The sequence below is a fragment of the Chiloscyllium plagiosum genome, chromosome 31 (genome assembly GCF_004010195.1).
Source record: "Chiloscyllium plagiosum isolate BGI_BamShark_2017 chromosome 31, ASM401019v2, whole genome shotgun sequence".
NCBI lineage: Eukaryota > Metazoa > Chordata > Chondrichthyes > Orectolobiformes > Hemiscylliidae > Chiloscyllium > Chiloscyllium plagiosum.
Window position 1 is genome coordinate 43739 of NC_057740.1, and position 21437 is coordinate 65175.

Consider the following 21437-nt stretch of genomic DNA (forward strand, 5'->3'; position numbering starts at 1 on the left):
CTCACCTCTCCCTTTCTCCCCTTGCACAGACTTCACCTCTCCCTGAATCTCCTTTGCTCATCTTGACCTCACTTCCCCATTGCTTCCCCCAAGCTCACTCCCCTCTCACTAATCTCATCTTGTCAGCCAGAGGGCTACATCCCTGTTGGCTGCATTAATTACTGTGCCTTGAGAACACCAAGCACGGATTTATAATACCATTTTCCACAAACCCACGGCATTGGGACAGGTGACGTTGGCGGCAGAGCACTGTGTAATTATCAAAGACGATTAGGGGCTGAATGAGGGAATGGAATACCTTGAGTGAGATTTGAGGAGAACCGTATGTATTGAGAGATAAATTTTAAATCAAAACACAACAATCTGCAAGCATTGGGCAACTTGAAACAGCTGCAGATTGTTAGAGATGCTGATTTAAATTTCAAATAAATTCCATGTGGGAACTTCTCCCAAGGGAGGAAAAGGAGTGAAAAACTGGATACAGAGCTGCTTCTGTCATCTTTCCTTGGTCTCGGTTTTGCGCATGAGATGGGCAATGGGCTGTCCAGAAATCTACCTCAATTCATAACTTTTTGAGATCTCAACAGCACAATCCTCAGGCTCCAAAACATATTGGTAACCTGGACAACTCCCTCCCTCCCTCCCTCCCTCTCTCTCTCAATCGGCATCAAGATATTCACAGCAGGTACCAAGGACAGTGAGATTGTGCCAATTAACCTGGTGATTATACATTGGAACATCTCCTCTCCAGAATGCTTCAAAACAAATCATTTCTGGATTTGGAGATTTTCTGGATTTTAGAATAAAATCTCACTGGTCCTAACCAAATTCCTCTCCCCATATCTACGTGGGTTTCCTCCAGGTGCTCCTGTTTTCTCCCACAATCCAAACATGCAGATTAGGTGGATTAGCCATGCTACATTTCCCTGTAGTATCCAGTGATATACAGGTTAGATAGATTAGCCATGGCAAACGCAGGGTTACAGGGATTGGGGATGGGGCAGGGGATGGTAAGGATGCTTCTCAGAGGGTTGTTGTAGACTCAATGGGCTGAATGGCTTGCTTCCACACAGTAGGGACTCTGTGAAGTAAATTGTTATAGATTTACCTGAAGCATTGACCAGTGATAAAAGATTGTGAAGTATTACTAGAAAGGATTTTTCTTATTCAAATACTATATTTTCCAGGTTTCCACTCCCTGTACTTCACTTAAGCAGCTTGGGTCTGTTGGAAAAAAATCTAAATACTTGGAGGATGGCAGTTGGAGATGAAGAGGTCAAGGGAGGATAGGAGGCCAGGAGGTCAAATAAATTCCAGGTAACTATCGCTGCTGTACATCAGATGCTGGAAGAGTGGAAAGTTACAGTAGAAGTTACTGTATTCTTCACAGTAGTTGATTGACTAAATCCTTCCTGTTTCCCAGTGTATGATGGAGATAAGGAGGTGAGGAAGACAATTATAGTACTTAAGGCGATTTAGATGAAAAAGAAAACAAAGAACTGTGAATACTGGAAATCAGCAACAAAACCAGAAATTGCTGGAAAAACTCGGCAAAGAGAAAGCAGAGTTAACATTTCAGAATTCTGAAGGAGGGTCGCTGGGCCCGAAATGTTAACTCTGCTTTCTCTCCACAGATGCTGAGCTTTTCCAGCAATTCATGACTTCAATTATGTTATTTGTTAAATGGCAAGAAATAATTTTCTCTGGTGGACAAGTCCAGAATGAGGGGCATAACTCAAAAATCAGAATGGGGCCAATCCAAGAGATGTCAGGAAGTACTTCTTCACACTGAAGACAGTGGGAATTTGGAACTGTCCCTCCATCCCTGGCTGTTGAAGTGGAGGATTAACTGAAACATTAAGCTAATGAGACCTGCGGTGAGTTAAGCTGTTGAGGAGTGGCATCCTCCCGTCTTTTATTGTCATTGTGTCATTAACGTATGGTACACATTGAGTGGGCAGCACGGTGGCACAGTGGTTAGCACTGCTGCCTCACAGCGCCAGAGACCCGGGTTCAATTCCCATCTAAGGCGACTGTCTGTGTGGAGTTTGCACATTCTCCCCGTGTCTGCGTGGGTTTCCTTCAGGTGCTCCGGTTTCCTCCCACAGTCCAAAGATGTGCAGGTCAGGTGAATTGGCCATGCTAAATTGCCCGTTGTGTTAGGTAAGGGGTAAATGTAGGGGTATGGGTGGGCTGCGCTTCGGCAGGGCAGTGTGGACTTGTTGGGCCGAAGGGCCTGTTTCCACACTGTAAGTAATCTAATCTAATCTAATCTAATGTACTCCAAGTTACTTACAGAGGCAGCAGGACCAGCGAATGCCAAGCTGAGCAGCATCAATAAGGGGATGAGTTCTTCACTAGGCTCCACATAGGGCATGCTCAGTGCACGATCATAGCACTGAAAGCCAACCTTGGCCGGCCTGAACAAATCCGTCAGCTCCAGGAAGTACAGTGTCACAATTGATGAAGCCACAATAGGAAGCTGCAACATGAACATTGAGAATTAGTGGCTCAGCATAACACTGAGTTCAATCCCATCATCAGAAGCCCTCCTCCCTCATTTTGACTCCCAACACTAGGTCAAAAAGCACCTTAAATGTACAAGTAAGAAACTTTGGTGTTGAAGCCTTATTACAGATGTCAGTTCAATACTGAGGGAGGGCTGCCCTCTTGAAGCTCCTGGAGATTCTTTCAGATAAAGAGTTTGCATCTTTCAGGCCAGGTGGATGCCAAAGATTCTCTGACCACTCTTCAAGGAAGAGCTCTAAATCCTCCCAAAAACTGTTGCTGCTCTTGAATATAACCTGTTTTCCATGGATTGATATGTTCCAGTTCACCGGATGTCTCTGACCATTTATGGTAACTCATAATGGAGGAACTTATATGAATTCCAAGCCCCCATTTTTGTTGGAATGGATTGTGGGCATGAGTTATTGATCGTGGGGCAGAACCTGCTTCTAGGAATCCCAGCCCCATTCATGTCTTTTGAAGTTGTGTTTTATGACCTTCACTTCCACTTCTACCGTTTCCTACTCCACTGCAGGGGAAGGTATTTTAGACCACTCATGATTTCCAAGGAGCTTGGGGCCATTTGATGGGAACCTCAAGGAGTCATGAACCACTAGAGAACACTATTTTGGAGACTAGAACCTTCTGATAGATACTATACAAGACAGTGATCACATCATGTTATCATGAAATGCTGTATGCTATGTTATGTCTTTAATGCAGTGATTAATGATAGGACTTTCTTTATAAAAACTAAGTGACCATTGAATTGAGAAACATTGTGAAAATGGAAAGATTTTCAGATTATTTAAGTATTTTCTCCAGAAAATAAAGTGCTCTTCAACATTCACTACTATTAGGATTTACATTTCAAATGACTGTTGGACTCTCTGTTTTGATATTGACATTGATTGATAGCCGAGCCATGTTTTGAGTCTTTGAAATAACTGAATAGATAGGGGTCATGATTTGGAGATGCCGGTGTTGGACTGGGGTGTACAAAGTTAAAAATCACACAACACCAGGTTATAGTCCAACAGGTTTAATTGGAAGCACACTAGCTTTCGGAGTGTCGCTCCTTCAACCTTCACCTGTGTGATTTTTAACTGAATAGATAGGGGACTACTTTGATTGAAAAGAAACAATCTGTGCTGTCTTTAGAGGAATGGAAGAAATGACGATTAGTTCAAATAACCTAACGTGTTAAGCTCCAGAGGTTTTGTTGACGGTTGTAAAATAGACTAGAAGCTTTGTTTTTATTGACAGTTTTATGAGTTCCTGAAAATGATTTTAAAAAGAAACAAAGATTTTTAAATGGTTGCTTATTAACTTTTGACAGTTTCATGGGCATCTCAAAACTTTCCAATTTTAGTTTAGGGCTCTTGAGTTTTATCCATAGTGAAAGCTTGGTGAGTAGGAGTATTGAGAGGGTAAGAAAAGTGAAGGCTAGGTTGCTTGAAGACATTGTCTGAGCATCAGACTGCCTCCAATCCTGCAATGGGCCAGATTCAGGAGATGGTAACCGATCCCCGTCACCCCACAGACCTCCTCAACTTGTCAGGAGACAGGACTGCAGTGTCAGGAAATAGCCCAACACATTTTAAAGATAAAAATTGGGCTGTAGTAATTACCAAGGAGCTTTATAGCAACGTAAAAACAGTGAAAGATTAAACCTGAGCCAAGGTGTTCAAATACTCAGTCAAAATGAAAGGTATGAGGAATTATCTGAAAAAAAGATACAAGAGCTTGTGAGGAAGAGGAGTTTTTGGTTGGAACTCCAAAGCCAGTACCTGAAGCCATTGAAGGAACAATGGCGTAACCCAAAGCGACTAAAAGCTATAGAAGCCAGAATAAGAGGCACATAGATATCACAGGGGACTGTTAGGCTAAAGGATGTATGAGAAATATGAAGGGACAAGACCAACGGGGGATTTGAAGACAATGGGGAACTCAGCAGCCCAGGAGTGATGGGTGAACGGTCCTTGGTTTGAGTTTGGATACAGACAATAAAGCTATAGAATCATTGGGTCATAGAAATGTACATCATGGAAACAGACCTTTTGGTCCAACTTGTCCATGCTGACCAGATATCCTAAATTAATTTAGTCCCATTTGTGAGCACTTGGCCCATATCCCTCCAAACCCTTCCTATTCAAATTCCCATCCAGATGCCTTTTAAATGTTGTAATTGTACTAGCCTCCACCACTTCCTCTGGCAGCCCATTCCATACACGCACCACCCTCTGCATGAAAAGTTGCCCCCTAGGTCCCTTTTGAATCTTTCCCCTCTCACCCTAAACCTATGTCCTCATGTTCTGGACTCCCCCAACCCAGGGAAAAAAACCTCCTCTATTTACCCTATCAATGCCCCTCAAGATTTTATAAAGCTCTTTGAGGTCACCCCTCAGCTTCTGATGCTCCAGAGAAAATATCCCCAGCCTATTCAGTCTCTTCTGAGAGCTCAAACCCTCCAACCCTGGCAACATCCTTGTAAATCTTTTCTGAATCCCTTCAAGTTTCACAACATCCTTCCTATAGCAGAGAGACCAGACTTGCACACAATATTTCAAAAATGGCCCAACCAACGTCCTGTATAGTCACAGCATGACTTCCCAACTCCTATACTCAGCGCTCTGACCAATAAAGGAAAGCATACTAAACACCATCTTCACTATCCTATCTACCTGAGACCCCACTTTCAAGGAACAATGAACCTGCACTCCAAGGTGTCTCGGTTTAGCAACACTCCCCAGGACTTTACCATTAAGTGTATAAGTCCTGACCTGATTTGCCTTTCAATAAATGTGACTTTATGCAGAGTAGGAGTTGGGAGGCTGGTGAAGACAGTATTGAATAATTGAGGCTTGAGGTAACAAAGGCTTGGATTAGATCTTCAGCAAGATTTTTAGTTTAGGGTACCCCTCACTTTCACACTATATTATATATCTGTGCATCCAGTGTGATGTCTCAGAGCAGATTTATATTACAGCTTTAAGGGACTTGCGATGATGTTTTCACTGTGTCCCAGAGCATATGACATAGTGATATAAAGCTCTCAGTCTCCATCTGAGCTCTGCCCTCCTGCAACATGACACACTGAAACAAGTGTGTTAGTACATTTTAATTCTTGGCTCGATCCCAGACACACAAGTGTCTGATTGACCCAAACCTCATCCTGGTGTTACAGGAGTAAACTCAGCGTGACAGTAACAGATCAGCAGTACATCTTGCCACTTCCTTACATCATCCAGGGGTGGAAACTTTCTAATCCCTACACAAAGAGTTTCTCTGGCTGCCACTGGATAGTGGGCATGGACGGGTATGTGTTCCTGCCTGTTACATGTGAAGGAGTATTTTAGCCTATCCCAAGCTCAATTCTTTGAATATGAAAAAGAAAACCATTTCCCGATCTGTATTCCTTAGCAGCTCCATGCTGAACAACAACAATTGGAAAATCTCATTTACAATGGCTGAGGGTGATACTTTTTTAAAACAGAGTTTTCACCTGGCATATTTCCATTGCCCTGTGATTAGCTGTAGGACACACACTTAGTTGGATGATGTCACTGGTTTCACAATAACTCTATAGACCCTGTCAATAAATGTTACATCCGGCAACATGGGGAGAGCTGATATTGGCAAAGGTTTTGGTGCTACATAAAGTTAACTCTTCTCCATGTTGCTCACCAATTGTTGAATAGTGGCCCACCCACAAATTGGCTTGATACAGAGGTCTCCTCAGTGCCACCTACTGTATCACCATGGGATTTCCATGAACATTATGAGATTACCAATTTAGTGGCAATTAATCCTGAACTGTGGCCTGTTTATACCACTCAATGAGATCATTATGTAGTAATGAGAACAAGATCAGCCAGGTGGATCTTATCGAATATGAGTTCCCTGAATGGGGCTGCTACCCTGGTCCAATCAAGGAGTCCTGGCTGAGAGATATAAATAGGAGTGTCGTGGTTCTGTTCACTCAGTCCCCTGTGGCCCTCAATAACAAGTATACCTTTTTGGATACTGCTGGGTAAGCCATGGTTCCAAGTCTCTGACACAGAGTCTGTTCCTGTTGCTCAGAAGGGAATGGGGGAGAGGAGGAGAGCATTAGTCATTGGGACTGCATAGTGAGGGGGAAAGATAGAAGATTCTATGGGAATGAGAGAGACGTGCGGTTGGTGTGTTGTCTCCCAGGTGCTAGGGTCCATGATGTCTTTGATCGTGTCTTCGAGATCCTTAAGGGGGAGGGGGAGCAGCCCCAAATCATGGTCTACAAAGACACCAATGACACAGATAGGAGAAGGGATGGAAATGTAAGGCAGAAATTCAGGGAGCTAAGGTGGAAGCCTTGAGCGAGAATAAACAGAGCTGCTATCTCTGGTTTGTTACCCATGCCAGATGCGAGGTGAGGAATGGAGAGAGAGACAGAGAGAGAGCAGTTCAACACATGGCTACAGGGATGGTGCAGGAGGGAAGGTTTCACACACCTGGATAATTGGGGCTCATTCTGAGGTAGGAGGGACATCTACAAACGGGATGGTCTACACCTGAACCAGATGGGTACCAATATCCTGTAGGGGGGACATTTGCTCATGCTCTTTGGGAGGATTTAAACTAACTCAGCTGGGGAATGGAAACCCAAATTGTAGCTCCAGTGTACAGGAAGTTGACAGTAGTGAGGTCATGAATAAGGTTTCAAGATTGCAAGAGTGCACCGGCAAGCAGGAAGGTGGTTTGAAATGTGTCTACTTCAACGCCAGGAGCATCTGGAATGAGGTGGGTGAACTGGCAGCATGGATTGGTACCTAGGAGTTTGATGGTGTGGCCATTTCAGAGACATGGATAGAGCAGGGACAGGAATGGTTGTTGCAGGTTCCAGGATTTAGATGTTTCAGTGAGAATAGAGAAAATGGTAAAAGAGAGGGAGATGTGGCATTGTTAGTGAAGGACAGTGTAACGGTGGCAGACAGGATGTTTGATAAGGACTCGTCTACTGAGGTAGTATTGGCTGAGGTTAGAAACAGGCAAAGAGAGGTCACCATTTTGGAAGTTTTCTATAGGCATCCAAATAGTTCCAGAGATATAGAGGGAAGGACAGCAAAGATGATTACGGATAGGAGCGAGACTGACAGGGTAGTTGTTTTGGGGGACTTTAACTTTCCAAATATTTACTGGAAATATGATGGTTTGAGTATTTTAGATGGGTCAGTTTTTGTCTAACGTGTCCAGGAGGGCTTCCTGCCACAGTATGTAAACAGGCTAACAAGGGGTAAAGCCATATTCAATTTGGTATGGGGTAATGAACCCTACCAGGTGTTAGATTTGGAGGTAGGTGAGCACTTTGGTGATAGTGACCGCAATTCGGTTATGTTTACTTTAGCGATGGAAAGGGATAGGTATACATCACAGCGCAAGAGTTTTAGCTGGGGGAAAGGCAATTATGATGCAATTAGGCAAGATTTAGGATGCATTTAGGCAAGATTTAAGATGCATAGGATGGGAAAGGAAACTGCAGGGAATGGGCACAACTGAAATGTGGAGCTTGTTCAAGGAACAGCTACTGCGTGTCCTTGATAAGTACGTACCTGTCAGACAGGGAGGAAATGGTCAAGCAAGGGAACTGTGGTTTACAAAGAAGTTGAATCTCTTGTCACAAGGAAGAAGGAGGCTTATGTTAAGATGAGGCATGAAGGTTCAGCTAGGTTGCTTGAGAGTTACAAGTTAGCCAGGAAAGACCTAAAGAGAGAGCTAAGAAGAGCCAGGAGGGGACATGAAAAGTTTTTGGCAGGAAGGATCAAGGAGAACCCTAAAGCTTTGCGTAGGTATATCAGGAATAAAACAATGACTAGACTAAGATTAGGTCCAGTCAAGGACAGTAGTGGCAAGTTGTGCGTGGAGTTTGAAGAGATTAGAGAGGCACTAAATGAATGTTTTTAGTCAGAATTCACACAGGAAAAAAACAATGTTGTTGAGGACTATACTGAGATACAGCTACTAGACTAGACAGGATTGAGGTTTATTGATAGAATTGAGTTTCAGAGCCATGAGGTCATGTTGTAGCTGTACAAAACTCTTGTGCAGCTGCACTTGGAGTATTGCATATAGTTCTGGTCACTGCGTTCTAGGAAGGATGTGGAAGCTTTGAAAAGGGTGCAGAGGAGATTTACCAGGATGTTGCCTGGTATGGAGGGAAGGTCTTATGAGGAAAGGCTGAGGGATTTGAGGCTGTTTTCATTAGAGACAAAGAGGTGACTTAATGGAGACACACAAGATGATCAGAGGATTAAGTAGGGTGGACAGTGAGAGCTTTTTTCCTCGGATGGTGATGGCTAGTATAAGAGGTCATAGTTTAACATTGAGGGGTGATAGTTATAGGACAGATGTCAGAGGTAGTCTCTTTTCTCAGAGTAGTAAGGGCGTGGAATGCTCTGCCTGCAACAGTAGTGGACTCACCACTCTTGAGGGCATTTAAATGGTCATTGGATAAACATATGGATGATAATGGAATAGTGAAGGTTAGATTGGCTTTAGATGGGTTTCACAGTTTGGTGTAACAACAAGGGCCAAAGGGCCTCTACTGCACTGTAATGTTTTATGTTCTAAGAGCCAGCTGAATGCTGGCTGGGTCAGTGTCATGTGCTATGCATGTGTTAATAAAGGGTAACGTGATGATGGGATACCGGACTTTGTGGAGGTATTTCACACTGAAACTGTTCATATTGGAGACACTAAGGTTCTTGTGGTATCATCCCTGTCTCCAGTTCTGAAGCTTCTGGTTCAAATCCCACTGTTGAGTTGTAACATATCTGAGCAGGTTACTATTTAAGTACAAGTGATTTTTCATAGGACCTGCCTACCTACCTGGGAGAGAGAATGTTCCTCTGTTAGGGATCAAATTGAACTCAACCTCCTAAAATCTTAGGATTTTTAAAATATATACTTTTAATATTTTAAATGCACCAAAGTATGACTTATCTCAAAATTGTAACTTTGAGGTGAAATACAAATGAAAATAAAATCCCAGAGCTTGTGAAATGGAATAAATCAGTGTGCAGTTGCTCCAACAAACTGCAAGTTGAGTTTTTAATGTGATCTGTGATTCAGTACTCATGCAAGCTCAGCTGGTCATTCAATATGGAGCAGATACAGAGGGGCGGAGGGGGGAGGAGGATGGAAGGAATTCAGAGAAAGAAAAATCAATTTGCAGACAAGTCAAGGTCAATGAATTGTCCAATCTTCCCAGCTAATGAGGCATATTTGGATTGTAATCATTTTTGCAAAGTTAAAAAAATAGCTAATTTATGCCAAGCAAGCTCCCCCCTTGGAACAATGAAGTGAATATCTAGGTTCCTGTTTAACTCAGTGTTGGTTGAGGCTCTGCTAGGATGGACAATCCTTCTGCATTTCTTTAGTTCTATAATTTAAAATTAAGATTGTTATTGTTAATATTGGTGATGAGATAATTAACAGTAAGCGCTAGTTAAAAACTGGCTGAAAAAAAAATCTTTACCCTTTCTGGCTTCCCCTGAGGGGATGGTGAGCTTGGTTAGCTAAACAGCTGGTCTACTTTGCTGAGTGATACCAACAACATGGGTTTAATTCCTATACCAGCTGAGGTCACTATGAAGGTATGATGACCCTCACACGGTGACCACCACCAATTATCTCTTTCTCTCACTCTCTAATGAGAGAGCAGTCATCTGGGACGATGGTAACTAATGCCATTAAAGATCCTGTAGATCAAAATTGCTCCCAAAGACAAAATGAATTTATATAGTGCCCGTAATGTAGGAACAGATCCAGAGATGCTTGACAAGTAATACTCATAGCATTTTCATTTTGATTATAAGTCTCTAACTACATTAAAGAATTCAAATGTTGAAGCAAATGTTCTTATTCTTTCAGGATAGATCTCTTTTTGGAAGATCCTTTTGAAAAGTCATTGGGTCCTCATATGCCCATAGAAAGGACTTACTGCTATTGTAATGTGTGTCCATGTGTGATGCCTGGATAATACCTGAGCGAAAATAATGTTGGATATATTTCAGGAACTGTTGGAGTGTGACAGAGTGTGAGTGTAGACATTTTTGATGGTAATTTGTATCCAAGGATCAGTCACAGGAAGGTTCAGTTCCTCTGTCCACCCAGTCCGTGCTCATTCTATGCTCAGGAACAATTTCTGGAATGGGTTACCAGATGTGCAGACTACCCTCTCTCCTTTACCATGATATTCCCTTACCATGAGAGCTATGATAGGTTTTTCCAATGTGGCACATCAACAGAACCCCACCAGGGACAGTATATTTAAGCTCTCTGCGGTAAATTCCTGCCTGCATTTAATTGAAAACTCTTTTGGAAACTGTTTGGATTCTTGCATTTAAGGGCAGCGTTTGAAAGAAATTGGTTGGAAAACTGGTTTACTGTCAACTCCTTCAACAAGAGCCTTGGGCCTGCTCTTGGCCTTTTTGTGCATTGCAGGAATAGTTCTCTTTTCACACAGTATTAATTATTAAACCCAGTATTAATTATTTCACAAGAAGACCCTCCCCTTAGGCAGACTCTCACAACTTGAGGGCTTGGTCAGTCCAAGATTTGAAATATGTTTACAGTTATCACTGGATTGCATTGCCGGAGATACCTTGCGCACATTTACACATATCACATAATGTGCGTGTCTTACTATTAACATTAAGATTTTCTCAGCTGAGTTACCACATGGATCTGTCACAACACCCAGTTTCATGCTACCAATACACCGAGAAGACATTTGCAATTCAAGCAGATGCTAACTGCAGCTTCAGTGCTCCCTTTCTGTTTGACAGCCTCCTATTTCAATCCATTTTGTGGCAAAATTGACACGTCAACATCTGTCAGCAGTTTTACACTTTTAAGTTAGCTCCACTGAGAAACGGACTGAATATATCATACTTCATTACCCAGCTTTAAACAAAAACATTGCGAAGATTTGTTTTTGTTCAAATCGTCTTTGTTATTTATTGCCTGCTGACTAACCCTATCTTCATCCCTTTCATCATCCCTTTCATCTGTCACTGAAAAGGCAATTTCCTAAACAAGTCTCCTTCAGGACTTATTACTGTCAGACCGACTGCTGAGATTTGCTGAGTTTTGGCTCTTAAAACAAGAACAAAACATGCATTTTGATAGCACCAACGAGACAAGTTTAGTTTAGTGTCACTGTTGTAATGGAGGAAACACTAATGCCAAGCAAGCTCCCACAAACAGCATTGAGATAAATATCCAGCTCACTGTTCCACTCTTGTTAGCCATGTTATAAGGGATACATTATACAGTCATAGAGTCATATGTCCTCTATATTTCCTCAAAACGTCCTGTCAGTTTTTGTTGCCCAGCATTGATGAGGTCTGTTCTAGAGTACTGTGTCCAGTTCTGATCTCCCCATTATAGGAAAGATATTATTAAGCTGGAGAGGGTTCAGAAAAGGTTTATCAGGATGTTGTTAGAACTGGAGGGTTTGAGAGCCTGGATAGGATGGGACATTTTTTTTACTGGAGTGCAGGTGGTTGAGGGGTGACCTTATAGAGGTTTATAAAATCATGAGGGGCACAGACAAGGTGAATGGCAGGTGTAGTTTCCCTCGGGTGGAGGTTTTCAAGATTAGAGACATATTTTTAAGGTGAGAGGAGAACGATTTAAAAAAGACATGGGGGCAATTTTTTTGTACACAGAGTGGTTGGCATGTGGAATGAAACGCCAGAGGAAGTGGCAGATGCAGGTACATTTACAACATTTAAAAGACATTTGGATAAATACAAGACCACTCACCCCTCACATTTCTAGTGGAAATTTCTGTTCTGTTTGGCAGTTAGACATACCATCGATCTGCCATTCTGATCACTTAATCTGAACTATCAACATCCTTTCTCTGCCAGCACTCCACCACCCAGTCCCCCCTTACCCCACCCCCCCAACTATTGCATGAATGCTACCCCCTCCACACTTCACATCAGCTCTGATTAAAAAAAAAAGTCATCTAGACTTGAAACATTAGCTTGCTCCATGGCATCTGCCTGACCCTCTGTCATCTCCAGCATTTTTGTTCTCAGCATAAATAAGAAATGTTTGGAGGGATATGGTCCAAGTACTGACAGGTGGGACTGCTATAGCTAGGGATAACAGTCAACATGGACTGGTTGGACCGCAGGGTCTGTTTCCGTGCTGTATGACTCTATGACCCGACAACTGAGAGGACCTAAGAACAGTTGGTTTAAAAATGAATAATTCTGCCTGCACTTAAATCTAAGCAGCCTCCAAGAGAAAAAAAAAACTGGTACTGATGTGGTGATATCACTAGGTGAGTAGTTCAAATAGCCCAGGACAATACCCTGGAGATTAGGGATCACATTTCACCATTGCATTGCAATTCAATTAATAAAAAGACGGAATTGAAAGCTCCTCCTTGTACTAATGAGCAGATTGTTGTTTAAAATCCATCTGGTTCACTAATGTCTTTTCATAAAGCAAACCTGCTGGTTGGAGCCACAGCAACGTGACTGACTCTTACATGCCGCTGTGATGGCGAGAATTATTCAATAAATATTATGATGTGGAGGTGCCAGTGTTGGACTGGGGTGGACAAAGTTTAAAAAATCACACAACACCAAGTTATCGCCCAACAGGTTTATTTAGAAGTACAAATATTCAGAGTCCTTCGTCAGGTAGCTAATAGGGCAGGATCATATATTTTATGATAAAAGATCAAAGTGTCATACAACTGATGAGACATGTTGAACAAACCTCGATTGCGGTTAAGTCTGTAATCACTTAGAATGGGGTTGCAGGTTTCGATTCATTAATATGTAAATCCTAGAACTTCTTTCAAATTACATTCATGAGATAACTTAAGGTGTTATAAAAAAAGTGACATCTCAGCTCAGACAATGTGAGGTTAGAGTCTGTCTGTATCCTAACCTTGTGTCAGACTGGTTCGATTTCCAAAATAGGAATTGAGAAAATGTCACATGGACTGACTGCCTGCAATTTTGTGCTTTTTTGAACAAAATAAATGTATCTGCAAATGCAAATTCACCCCATAGACATATATGTGTGTGAGAGTATGAGAGAGAGACAGAGTGAGAGTGTGTGTGTTTAGGGGAGAGAGGGAAAGAGAGAGAGAGAGAGAGAGAAAGAAAGAGAGTGAGTAAGTGTGTGTGTGACTGAGTATATACCTGCGAGAGGGTGCACATGCAAGTGTGGGGGGGATGGTGTGTGTGTGTTTGACAGTGTATAGTGTAGTGGGGTCACTTGTAGTGTGGCATGACACCAAGATCCATGTTGAGACCATCCTCATGGGGTAGTGAGAAGAAAGTGAGGAGTGCAGATGCTGGAGATCAGAGTCAAGAGTGTGATGCTGGAAAAGCTGTGCTTTTCCAGCATCACACTCTCGACCCATGGGGTACTGATCTTGACTATCAGCCTCCGCTCGGTGACTCTGCGTTGTTGCGTATCCCGAAGTCCACCTTGGAGGATGGTCAACTGAAGATCCGAGGCCAAATGTCCCTGATCGCTGAAATGTTCCCTGACTTTGAGAGAACAGTCCTGCCTGGTGATTGTTGTGGAATGTCCATTCATCCGTTGTCATAGCGTCTATTTGGTCTTGCCAATATGCCATGCCTCAGGGCATCCTTGCCTGCAGTGTATGAGATAGACAAGGTTGGCTGAATCATGAGTGGGAGAGGAGAGAGTTCGAGAGTGTGTGTGTGTGCTTGATGGAGTGCGCATGCAAGTGTGACAGAGTATGTACCTTTGAGAGGGTGTGAATGTGAGCGTGTGTCTCTTCGAGTCACACGAGTGACTCAGCCAACCTTGTCTATCTCATACGCTGCAGGTAGGGATGCCCCGAGGCTTAGTACATTGGCGAGATCAAGCAGATGCTATAATAACACACGAATGGACACCGTGCAACAACCGCTAGACAGGGATGTTCCCTTTCAGTCGAGGAAGATTTCAAAGGTATAGGACATTCAGACTCAGATCTTTGGGTGACCATGCTCCACCAGACTTCAGGACAGGCAACAATGCAGAGTCGCCAAGCAGAGGCTATCAGCCATTTGGTACCCATAAGGATGGCCTCAACCGGGATCTTGGGTTCATGTCACACTACCACTACATTTTTCACTCATACACATACACTTACATACAAGCACACATGATCACAATTACACACACACAGACTCACTCTCTTACACAACCTCTCAGACACACACACTCACATGTATACCCTCTCACAGGTATTTCCCCTGTCACACTCAAACACACACACTCCCTCTTTCTCACATACGCACACACACACATACTTTCACATATCCACACAAACACACACCATGTAAGTTTATGGGGTGAATTACATTTATGGATACATTTTATGTATGATGAAGGACTTATGTCCGAAACATCGCTTCTCCTGCTCCTCGGATGCTGCCTGACCTGCCATGCTTTTCCAGCACCACACTCTTGACTTATGGGGTACTAAACTTGGCTAGCAGTCTCTGCTTGGTGACTCTGCTTTGTTACATATCCCAAAGTCTTGGAGGATGGTCACCCGAAGATCCGAGGATGAATGTCCTTTATCACTGAAGTGTATCCCGACTTAGCGTTTGAGACAGACTCTCACTTTTAACGCATTGTCTGAGCTGACATGTCACATATTTTTATATAAACCTTAAATTATCTCAGGAATGGTGTCTTGAAAGAAGCTCTGGGACTTACATATTAATGAATTGAAATCTGCAACCCCATTTTAAGTGTTTACAGACTTAACAGCAATCTAGGTTTGTTCAATATATTGCATCAGTTGTATGACCCTTGGATCTTTTTTAATAAATTCTGAATCCCATAGTCCTGCTCCACCAGTTACCCGATGAAGGAGCAGCGCTCCAAAAGCTTGTACTTCCAAATAAAGCTATTGGACTAAAACTTGGTGTTGCGTGATTTTTAACTCAATAAACACTGGCATTTCCAATGGCACCCACATCTCTAAAAATACATTTTAAAAAGGAACCAGATCTGAGTAGAACATGGAAGGAAGTGAAATCAAAGGGGAACACTCTAATTTTCCAGCCCTCAGATTCAGGGACAGTGACAAAGGGCTGTAGTTGTAATTCCCAGAATGGTGGGACTATGTTACGTTGAAAGATTGGAGCGACTGGGCTTGTATATCCTTGAGTTTAGAAGGCTAAGAGGGGATCTGATTGAGATGTATAAGATTATTAAAAGATTGGACACTCTGGAGGCAGGAAGCACGTTTCCACTGATGGGTGAGTCCCGAACCAGAGGACACAGTTTAAAAATAAGGGTAGGCCATTTAGAACAGAGTTGAGGAGAAACTGCTTCACCCAGAGAGTGGTGAGTGTGTGGAACGCTCTGCCCCAGAGGGCTGTGGAGGCCAAGTCTCTGGATACTTTCAAGAAAGAGTTGGATAGAGCTCTTAAGGATAGTGGAATCAAGGGTTGTGGGGATCAGGCAGGAACAGGATTCTGAGTGAGGATGATCAGCCATGATCATAATGAATGGTGGTGCTGGCTTGAAGGGCAGAATGGCCTACTCCTGCACCTATTGTCTACTGTCTATTGTTAACTTCTGGTTCAAAATCAATGTATAAAGTTAAGCTAAGCAACTACATGCTACACACGATCAGTAAATTAACAATAAACTAAAGGAATAGTCACCTTGCTAAAGGAAAGGCGATTAAGGAAACCAGCGCGGTTTTGTAAAGGGCACATTGCAGATAACTAATTTGTTTCCATTTTTAATTAGCATGTTGTGGAGGGTTGATGTAGTTTGCTTTCACATCCTAGAAAGTATTTGCTAAAGTGTTGTGCAATAGACGTGTGGAAATAGTTAGAACTCATAAAACTAAGTTTCGGAACGTAGGAAGGTTTATAGTGTAGGACGTGTGGAGGACACAGACACAGAGAGGGGGAGAGAGAGAGAGAGAGAGAGAAGAGAGAGAGAGAGAGAGAGAGACACAGTGAGACACACACACATTTTCTATGGTTCTAATGAGAGAGAGAGAGAGAGAGAGAGAGAGACACAGTGAGACACACACACATTTTCTATGGTTCTAATTTTATGTGGACAAAGATAAAATTTAGAGGTTGGAGTATCTTGTAAGTAAATAGTATTAATTAAGGAACAGAATCTACATTGTTCACTGTTCTGATGTCTGTGTTTGCTGATAACGAGTGGTCAGTCATATTCTCATAGGAGAACGTGAGGACTGCATTTGTTGGAGATCAGAGTTGAAGAGTGTGGTGCTGGAAAAACACAGCAGGTCAGGCAGCATCTGAGGAGCAGGAGAGCCGACGTTTCGGGCGTAAGCACTTCATTAGGAATGAGGGGGTAGCCCACAGGGGCTGAGAGATAAATGGGACGGGGTGGGGCTGGGGGGAGGTAGCTGGAAATGCGATAAGTAGACAAAGATGGGGAGTGAAGGTGATAGGTCTGAGAGGATTATGGAGCGGATAGGTGGGAAGGGAGATGGACAGGTTGGACAGTTCAAGAGGGCGATGCCAAACTGGAGGGCTGGATCTGGGATAAGGTGGGGGAAGGGGAAATGAGGGAACAGGTGAAATCTACATTGCTCCCATGTAGTTGGAGAGTCACAGGGCGGAAGATGAGGCATTCTTCCTCCAGGTGTCCGGTGGCTGGAATTTGGCGGAGGAGGCGGCGCAGAACTTGCATGTCCTTGGCAGAGTGGGAAAAGGAGTTGAAGTGTTCGGCCACTGGATGGTGGGGTTGTTTAGTGCATGTGTCCCAGAGATGTTCTCTGAAACATTCCGCAAGTTGGCGTCCTGGCTCCCCCATGTAGAGGAGACCACATCGAAAGCAGTGGGCAAGTAGATGACATGTGTGGAGCTACGGGTAAATCTCAGTCTGATGTGGAAGGATCCTTTGGGGTCTTGGACGGAGGTGGGGGGGGTGAGGAGGTCTGGGCACAGGCTTTGCACTTCGTGCGGTGGCAGGGGAAGATGCTGGAAGTGGATAGTGGGATGGTGGGAGGCGTGGACCTAACAAGGGAGTCTCTCCGGAACACAGATAGGGGTGCAGAGGGAAACATATCCCTGGTGGGATTTATCCCTCGGAGGATGATGCATTGTATTCTCTGCATTTACACCACCTACAAACAGACTCTACACCAGGGATATATTCCCCTCTCACTGCTATCTGTGTTCCGGAGAGACCATTCCCTATGAGACTCCCTTGTTAGGTCCATGTCTCCCACCAACCGACCCTCCTCTCCGGAACCTCCTCCTGTCACCGCAGGAAGTGCAAAACCTGTGCCCACATCTCCCCCTCACCAAGCCCCCAAAGGATCCTTCCAGATTTACCTGCACTTCCACTGAGTCATCTACTGTGACTCAGTGGTTAGCACTGCTGCCTCACAATGCCAGACTGTCTGTGTGGAGTTTGCACATTCTCCCCGTGTCTGCATGAGTTTCCTCTGGGTGCTCTGGTTTCCTCTCACAATCCAAACCTATGCAGGTTAGGTGAATTGGCCCCACTAAATTGTCCATAGTATTTAGGGATGTGTAGGTTAGATGCATTAGTCAGAAGTAAATAAAGGGTGGGGGAACAGGTCTGGGTCGGTTACTCTTCCATCGGTGTAGATTTGTTGGGCCAAACTGTAGGGATTCAATGATTCTACTGTGTCTGCTGTTCTCGATGTGGTCTCCCCTACATTGGGAAGACAAGACGCCAACTTGCGGATCGTTTCAGAAAACATGTCTGGGACACCCACACCAACCAACTCCACTGTTCTATGGCTGAACACATTAACTCTTCCCTCCCACTCCACCAAGAACATGCAGGTCCTGAGCCTCCTCCATCACCAAACCATAGCCTGGAGGAAGAACACCTCATCTTCCACCTTGGGACCCTGCAACCACACGGCATCAATGTGGATTTCACCAAGTTTCCTCATTTCCCCACCCTCTACCTTATCACAGTCCCAAGCCTTCAACTCAGCACCACCTTCTTGACCTATCCATCTTCTTTCCCACCTATCCACTCAACTCCTCTCTGACTTACCTTCATCTACCTATCACATTTCCAGCTATTTTACCCCAGCCCCAACCGTCTCCCATTTATCTCTCAGCCCCCGGCCCACAAGCCTCATTCCTGATGAAGGGCTTACGCCCTTCCAGCACCACACTCTCGATGCATTTTAATTAGACGTATTAAAAACTGATGATGTTCCCTGATCCATTCATATGGTAAGGATTCTCACATGGATAGGTGATTGGTTCTAAATTGGAAATGTGTTGCTGGAAAAGTGCAGCAGGTCAGGCAGCATCCAGGGAACAGGAGAATCGACGTTTCGGGCATAAGCCCTTCTTCAGGAATGGTTCTAACTGTCTGTTCACATAAAGGAGAACAATATTGGATCAAGTGCTGTCTTGAAAGAATTCCTGGGATAATAGCCATGATCATGGAATAGACTTCATGGAGGAAATAGAACATTTGGTGGAGACAAAGAGTAAGTGCCAAATCTCAAAATGGACTAGATACCGGATAGATGTGAATCCAATGGAAGGCTGAAGACAGGTAGCATGAGGATGAAAGCAGAAGGCAGAGACGGAAGGCAGAGACAGAACAGCAATAATAGGCACGGAAACCCAGCAATGCATAGGGAGCAGTTAATAGGAAGCTATTTTTCAGAGCAAAGTATCTGCCCAAGGAGGCAGCAGATGTGAAAAGAGACAATGGAAGTGAAATGAATGTCTTCTGGCCTAGATTCTATAAACCCTGATACTGTGAAGTTCTCACTTGATCTAGAAACCCATCATACATAAAAGTGCAAGCAAAGGCAATCATTCTAATAGATTAGACAATGAAGTAAAGGCTACATAGCAGATTTGAAATAGGACAGGAAGCAGAGGTCCTCAGGACTGTGATGATTTCACTGGCTGCCAGTAAACAAATTAATCAGGGCTGTACCAGGGAATTAGATAGTTAAAGAGAATATGGGGTTTATTCTGAGGGGCCACATTAACAGGACACCAGCTCAGTGTCATCAGTAATGGAAAACTACGTGCAGATGGGAGTCATGGCAAAAGCAAAGCAATTTGCTTGAACTTTGTAAAAACAAGTGGGGTTGCACATCTTACAGTGGAATCTCTAAAATCTTTTGGCCGCACATTCAGGGGATTATGCAAAACAAAACAAAAACACTTTTTCCAGACTGAGAGTTTTCAAATAAAATATATTTCTGAAAAGGAATGACAAGTTAAAACAAAGCCAAAGAGAAAAAGAAAGTTGTGCAAACTGACCAAATGTGACTATGGATTGCTTCCAGGGTCCTGTGATTTTTTTTATTTGTTTTGTTGAAAATGAGTAAAGGAGATCCTGCGATGTTTTAGTGGTATGATAAAAGAACCTTAATCAAATGGGTCAATGTGCTGAAAAATGGCAGATGGAGTTCAATCTGGATAAATGCGAGGTATTGCAATTTGGTGCAACAAACATTAATAGGGCTTATACAATTAATGGTAGGGCCTTGGGTAGTGTTGTAGAACAGAGGGACCTGAGGTTCGGGTACATAATTCTTTGAAGTTTGTGTCACATATCGACAGGATGATTAAAAAGGCGTTTCACACGCTTGCTTTCAGTCTTTTGAGTATGGGAGTTGGGAAGTCATGTTAAGATTGTACAGGACATTAGTGAGGCCTCTTCTGGAGTACTGTATGTAGTTCTGGTTGCCCCATTGTACAAAGGATATTATTAAACTTGAGAAGGTTAAGAAGAGATTTACCAGGATGTTGCTGGGTATTGAAGGTTTGAATTATAAAGGCGAAAGTGAGGACTGCAGATGTTGGAGATCTGAGTCAAGATTAGAGTGGTGCTGGAAAATCTCCTGCCCAAAACGTCGATTTTCCTGCTCCTCGGATGCTGCCTGACCTGCTGTGCTTTTCCAGCACCACTCTAATCTGGGACTTTTTTAACTGGAGTATAAGAGGTTGAAAGGTGACCTTATAGAAGTTTATAATATAATGAGAAGTATAGATTTAGTTAATGGTAGTTATTTTTTCCCGAGAATGGGAGACTTCAAGACTACATGACACATTTTTAAGGTGAGAGGAGTAAGATTTAAAAAAGACATAGAAGGCAATATTTTTACACAGAGGGTGGTTCGCGTGTGGAAGGAACTTCCTGGAGAAGTGGTGGAATAGGTTACAATGATAACATTTACCAGACATTTGAATAGAAACATGAATAGAAAATGTTTGGAGCGATATGAGACTGGAGCAGGCAGGTGGGACTAGTTTAGTTTGGGATTATGTTCAGCATGGACTGGTTGGACTGAAGGGTCTGTTTCCATTCTGGATGACTCTATGACTCTATAAAGAAAGACATCTGTGCAACTTGATGCTTTTCTTTAAATTGGGTAGGACTGTAGAATGAGAAATGTTTTATTCATTAGATCAGAGTTGAACATAAAATTGGAGCCAGGTTTATGGGGCTTTTGAATGTATTGGTTCAGTTATCAAGCAGAATGGCTCAGGGATAACTTTAAATGAGCAATTCTATTCAGTGAGCGTTTCTCTTATCCTCAATTATACTCAGCAATCACAGACAGATGCTGCAACATCTGACAAAGAGAAGGAAATGGGAACTTTAACTGGATTTTTTAAAAAGAAAGATTCTTTCATGGGATGTGTGGCCATGATGCAGTAAAATTGATGGCAGCATGTCTTTAAGCATGCAATGCCAACCATCATGTCCTGTAAGTGGACACAGACCGACACTATAGTTATTGGGAGGCAGAGTGACTTAGTGGTTAGCACAGCACCAGGGATCTGGGTTTGATTTCACCCTCAGGCGACTGTCTATGCAGAGTTTGCACATTCTCCCAGTGTCTGCACGGGTTTCCTCTGGGTTATCTGGTT

At 43.2% G+C, this 21437-nt stretch overlaps 1 protein-coding gene across 1 annotated transcript in view; it reads right to left on the minus strand.

Moving 5' to 3' along the window:
* plppr3a (phospholipid phosphatase related 3a) overlaps positions 1-21437 on the minus strand; it is a 129981-nt gene that overhangs the window by 43726 nt on the left and 64818 nt on the right. Inside the window, exon 3 of the mRNA XM_043720758.1 lies at positions 2297-2482. Within this exon, the coding sequence (XP_043576693.1) occupies positions 2297-2482 (186 nt within the window). The remainder of the gene's footprint in view (positions 1-2296; positions 2483-21437) is intronic.